The sequence below is a fragment of the Canis lupus genome, chromosome 6, assembly GCF_048164855.1.
Source record: "Canis lupus baileyi chromosome 6, mCanLup2.hap1, whole genome shotgun sequence".
Classification (NCBI taxonomy): Eukaryota; Metazoa; Chordata; class Mammalia; order Carnivora; family Canidae; genus Canis; species Canis lupus.
Window position 1 is genome coordinate 37922376 of NC_132843.1, and position 6000 is coordinate 37928375.

At 48.9% G+C, this 6000-nt stretch overlaps 1 protein-coding gene across 1 annotated transcript; it reads right to left on the reverse strand.

The window, feature by feature from the left end:
• Positions 1–2434: 2434 nt before the first annotated feature.
• LOC140634692 (protein S100-A12-like) lies at positions 2435–3859 on the reverse strand. The gene is made up of 3 exons (XM_072828474.1): positions 3721–3859; positions 3042–3188; positions 2435–2664 (listed from the first exon to the last, which is right to left on the reverse strand). The coding sequence occupies exons 2-3, from the start codon at positions 3177–3179 to the stop codon at positions 2524–2526; spliced, it is 279 nt and encodes a 92-aa protein (XP_072684575.1). The 5' UTR covers positions 3180–3188; positions 3721–3859; the 3' UTR covers positions 2435–2523.
• Positions 3860–6000: the final 2141 nt, after the last annotated feature.

The window sequence follows — 6000 nt, forward strand, 5'->3', positions numbered from 1 at the left end:
GAGTCCTGGGATAGAGTCCTGCATCGGGCTCCCTGCTCAATGAGAAGTTTGCTTCTCCCTCTGCCTCCCTCTCTCTTTATCTCTCATGAATAAATAAATAAAATCTTTTTTTAATCAAATCTTTTTTAAAAAATAAAAATAAACCTAATAAACCTCTTGAAGGCTCCATCTCCAAATACCATCACATTGGCGGACATTCAGCCTGTAATCTTTATGTATGCTGACAACTGACTACGTGGAGTGTGACGCCAAAGGGATACCTCATCTTCACCAGACTGAGGTTTGGGGCAGGGACACCCCCAGTGGCTTTTGCTGAATCAGACTGAATGCACTTCTCACCAGGGCTCACCGACCCAGCCTTCAGAGGCTATGCTCCTTCCTCTTTCCTCTGGGACCATTTATACAGAATCAAACCAATAGCCATGCTGATTTCTATTCATTCATTCATGTAGGATGTGTGCATGAAACCCTATCGTGCGTCAGGCACAGTGATACAGCACCTGCTCACTCCAGTCCATGAAAAGATGGACGTGAAACAAAAAACCACATCAGTGGATACAGAATCGCAGCAGGAGAGAGCACAGCAGGAGAGCAGCACAGTCCTAGGAGGATTCCATTTAACAAAGAACCTGCATAGACCACAGTAAGGAGGGAGGCTGGCCTGCGAAGTGTTCCCTCACTGTGCCCTATGTTGGGTAGAGCTAACCCTCTTTTCCTGCTTCTGTGTCCCCGGCTGCTCCCGACACCTTCCTGCCCCCCTACCCACACCCTTGACAGAACCAAAGGAAGGTTCATGGAAATTCTGCATCTTCTCATCTTTCAAAGTTCTACCCCAAATTTCACATCCAAGGTTCTCCTCCTCCAGGATACCTAACTGACCTCAACCAACAGCCAAGGCTGGGCCACTCACCTGTTCCCCACCGCACCCTGTGCTTACTTCTGCCCAAACAAACACGATACAGTATGGTGATTTTTGCTGCTCAGGTTTTCCCCTGGCAAGGACATCAAGCCCATCTCAGGGAAAAGTCTTTGGAGTAATCCTTGATGTCTCATTGCCACCTTCCAAGGTATGCAGAGCCTGACTACCCCTTACCAGCAGCATGTCTGCCACCCTCGTCCAACTGCCTCCTCCCTTGAATAGGCTAGAGCTGCACTTCCAACGTGGTCATTGTGAGCTACATGTGACCACTGGCCTCGTGAACAGTGATTGTCAGCATGAAGCATGCTGGATTTCAAAGGTTTAGAAAAAAAGAAAAGAAGGCAAAATATCTCAGTAATAACCTGTATGTTGTTGGGGCCCCTGAGTGGCTTAGTTGGTTATGCGCCCAACTCTTAATTTCCACTCAGGTTGTGATCTCACAGACATGAGATCCAGCCCTGCATCAGGCTTCCTGCTCAGCATGGAGTCAGCCTGAGAGTCTCTCTTCTTCTCTGCCCTCCCCACCCACTGGGACTCTGGCACTCTGTCTCTCTGAATGCCTCTAAAAAAATAAAAATAAGTAAAAAGTAACTTGTTGTTTCAACTTGTTGAAGTGATACTATTTTTGATCTATTGGGTTTATAAAAATTTATTATTAAAATTAATTTCCTCTTTATTTTCACCTTTTTAGTTGTGGCTACAACTAAACTTAAAATCCTAAGCATGGCCCATACTGTTTCTCATGGCCAGCACTGCTCTGGGGAAACCCTCCTCACTGTTCTCTTTGCTTGCCCTCTGGGGTCTGCCCCCAACAATTTCCTCTCCACAAAGGCAGGCAGAGTGATCCTTTTGACACATAAATGAAATCATCTTGCTCTCTTGCTCAAATCTACCCAGTGGCTCCTTAACACACTTACAACCCAAAGCTTGCCCCAAGGTCTGGGAGTCCCTGCTCCTCGCTCCCTGCAGATGCACACCACCCACCACTCCCTACTCAGTTCCTGCACCTTGTCCTCTGTGCTGTATTTTTGAGCAGGTCAGGTGTGTGCCCACCTTAGGGCCCTGGCCTCTCTCTGCCCAGAACTCTTGGCCCAGATATCTGTGAGCCATGCTCATTCCTCTCTTGGATTTCTGCCCAAATGCGTTCCTTGAGCATCACACGTAGCCAGCATGCCTCCCCTTCCCTTCCACCCTAATGGTACTTCCCTCTCCTGCCTTCCCGGGTATCATATGATGCGCTTTGGTCTGTTGGTTCACTACCCCTCCCTCTGTGAAAGAACATAGCCCCATGTGCACAGGGCTCTATGTCTCTGGTTTCTGGCTACCACAGATGTTCAGTGAATATTTGTTGAATGAATGAATAAGGAACAAACAGTGGACATTTAATAGTTGGTGAACAAATGAACAAACAAAGAAGGGGATCTACAGGCTCTACATGAGGTCTGTCAGAATTGCAGGGGTGAGACGTGCTCCAGTCTGGGGACTGTGGACACAGAAAGAAAGAAGTGCACACTGTTATGAACTTTTTGAGAATACATTTATTATTGTCACTTTCTTCAGTGATTACAAGGATTGGTCTTCTTGGGGACTTTGCTCAGAGCTTTCTACTCTTTGTGGGTATTCTTATGAGAAGTGTCTAGCACAACAGAAACCAGGGATATGAATTCATTGAAGTTGACCTGTCCGTCTTTATCAGCATCCAGATCTTGAAATAATTTGTCAACCGTAGCTTGATCTTTGGTGTTCTAGAAAGGGACATGAAAGACAATGAGCTCAGACTCTTTCTCCCCTTCTCCAAGCCTCTCATCTCTCAGAGCTCAGCTCAGGGAGGCCCAGGGACATTAAGTCATTCGCCAAAACTGTGTTGGGGAATCCACTGTGACAAAACAGAAGGCAGAGGGAAGCAACTGTCGTGAGTCACCCTAGAGCCACTCAAGTCTCAACCTGGAAGGTCTCTGTAGCTCACTAATCCCCACAGGTGAGGGAACAATCCCAGAGAGAGAGGCAAATATTGCTGGAGGTGACAGAGTAAGTTATGGAGAGAGAGGGAGGCAGACCCCCCCCAGGCCGACCTCTGCCCAGCCCTTCAGAGGGCAAGTTTGGTTGAGAGGCCATCACCTACCTTGAGGGTGTTTGGAAGTTCCCTTATGATCAGCTGCTTCATCTCACCCTTTGAAAGGGTGTCAGGATGCCCCACCCGGGCTGAGTACCGGTGGAAGACATCAACGATCCCCTCCAGGTGGTCCTCCAGCTTAGTCATCTTCTCACCCTTCAGGAGACAAGGAAGGTCTAGGGCAGCTCCTCCCCCACCCATCCCCACATCTCCGCTCTCTTCTTTCTGGTTCAGACAATGGATGACTTCCCCCACATCTGCTTTGCATTCTCTGTTTGATCACTAGCAAATTTTTCAATTGTAGATAGGCTTGGGGGCCTGGGGGGCATATCATGCCATCTAAAGTCTAAAAGAATCAACCCCATTGCCACAATGTTCCATGTCCCCTTGTCTCCTAGAGAGTATAATTCAGAGGGTGATGTTCACTCAAGCACACCCAGGAAGGATTTGGTGGCTAGCTAGGCTCTTTCCTTTCCCCGGGTGATGGCACTTTGTCCACAGGTCTCTTCCACCTTCACGTCCCTGGGTCCTGTGACTGAGTCTACCTAGCACAGCAAGGGCTGGTCTCCTGAGTCCAACCTGCACTCAGTCCAGATATGCTTTGGCAAGCAGAAGCTTGTGGCTTCCAACAGCCATCAGTCCCTACCCTGTGTGCCCCCCGAGGGCACAGCAAGGACAGGACACTTACCCTTCAATGTTCAGGAGAGTGGAAATGTAGCAAGGAGCCTGCACTGGTGAGGACTACTGAGCAGGGAGGTTTTTATAAGGCACCCCAGGCTTCACCTTCAACCTCAAGTGAAGAAATCTCTCTGATTCATCTTGAGGCAATTGCTAGACGATGCTGTGTTGCTCAACGGAGACTTCAAACCTCTGGCTTTGACTGCAACATGAGCCTGGTTGCTTCCATGGCACACAGCACCGCTGCTCGGCCTGACACAGAATCCCCTACGCCACCACCCCACCGAAGGGGCCCTCAGCTCTGGGGCAGGATCCAGGCTTTAGGCTGACTTCCTGAGTTTTATCAGGGTTTTCTAGTAAAAAGTCACAGGAACAGGTTTTGCTGCCTGGGTGGCACCTACCTGGAAAGGGAAGGACTTGGAAGAAGTGTTTGCTGAGTGTCAACTACAACAAAAACAATAATGAGACTAAAAACCATCAGAGTAGACATGTACTCCCAGAACAGAGAAAGGGCACTAGGAATCTTAGTAAAGCATGGAATTTAGTTAATAATAATGTATCAATAAATGTTCATCAATTGTAACAAATGTATCATATTTCTATAGGATAACTTATCAGGAGGAAACTGGGTGCAGGTTTTTGGGAGCTGTCTGCACTGTCTTGTGTCTTCTTGGCCTTTCCATAAATCAAAAACTGTGCTAAAAAACTGAAGAATCTTGGGGATCCCTGGGTGGCTCAGCAGTTTTGCGCCTGCCTTTGGCCCAGGGCACAATCCTGGAGTCCTGGGATCAAGTCCTGCATCGGGCTCCCTTCTGCCTTCTCCCTCTGCCTGTGTCTCTGCCTCTCTCTCTCTCTATGTCTATCATAAATAAATAAAAATAAATTTAAAAAAAAACTGAAGAATCCTCACTTAATTCTCCAAACAGCCCCATGGGATGAGTGTCCATCATGCAGATGAAGAAAATGAGTTTGAAGAACTGAGGTATCAAATCCAAATTTGTCTGCTTTCAAAACCTTTGTCATTGATGTACTTTTTTCCCTAAATCAGAATAGGTGGGGTTTTGTTTTGGTTTGGTTTGTTTTGGTTTGGTTTTGGTTATAAAGACATAATACATGCTTGGGGTGCCTGGTGGCTCAGTCATAGAGCATCTGCCTGCAGATCAAGTCATGATCTCAGGGTCCTGGGATGGAGCCCCACGTCAGGATCCCTGATCTGTGGGACTCTGCTTCTCCCCCTCCTTCTGCCCCTCCCCTTGCTTGTACTTGCTCTCTCTCTCCCTCTCCCCCTTTCCCTCTCTCCCTCCCTCCCTTCCTCTCTCTCCCTCTCTCCCTCTCTCCCTCTCTCCCCCCCCTCCCACCTTCCCTCTCCCTCTCTCATCTTCCTCTCTCCCTCTCTCTCCCTCTCTCTCTCCCTCTCCCCCTTTCCCTCTCTCCCTCCCTCCCTTCCTCTCTCTCCCTCTCTCCCTCTCTCCCTCTCTCCCCCCCTCCCACCTTCCCTCTCCCTCTCTCATCTTCCTCTCTCCCTCCCTTTCTCTCTCCCTCTCTCTCCCTCTCTCTCTCCCCCACTTTCTCTTCCCCTCTCTCTCTCACACGTACTCTCTCTCTCAAATAAATAAAATCTTTTTAAAAAGCATAACAGATTCTCAAACTTTTTGTAAAAAATATAAGTTGGGGTAAATTTAGACAATCTTATATAAGACCCCAATCTTTCCCTTTCAGTTTTTTGCCTAATATAGTTAATCCTCAATAAGCTCTCCTCCATGCACCCCCCCCACCCCACCCCAGCCCCAGATCACTGTGTGGATGGCACCATGCTGGACCAGGTGCAAGCCCACAACTTCCATGGCTGCCCTCCTGGAATTTGGAACAAAGTAGGCTGAGGAAGGGTGCTAGGGGCTCTGTACCCTCCAACAAGCCACTGACCTCTGCAAGACTGTTTCATTGTTCCTGGGCTCTCCTGGCTGTCCTTCAGTTCCCAGAGTTGTTATGAGGCTCAACTGGGAGAATGTGAGAATGTGCTTGAAAACAGTAAAAGGTGGTCTTTAAAGCTGTTTCCTTTCTACCCTCTGACGTAGATCATTCAGGGCAGCCAGCCTTCTGGGGGAGTCTGGCCACAGGCCACTGGGGCTTCAGGGCTTCGGGAGGAGCAGAGCCTGCCAGCAGCTGAGCCAGCAGCTGTGGCAGAGACGGCCCCCGCCAGGGAAGCCCCCTCACCCGCCCTGTGTGCCACCAGCATAAGCAGGTACCCAGCGTGCAGCATAAAGTCACCTGTCGGCAACTTCCTCCCTCC

Coding starts and splice junctions, on each gene's coding strand:
- LOC140634692 (XM_072828474.1), bottom strand. CDS start 3,179: ATGACTAAGCTGGAGGACCACCTGGAGGGGATCGTTGATGTCTTCCAC. Junction 2,665..3,041: donor AACTTCCAAACACCCTCAAG/GTAGGTGATGGC, acceptor GTCCCTTTCTAG/AACACCAAAGATCAAGCTAC.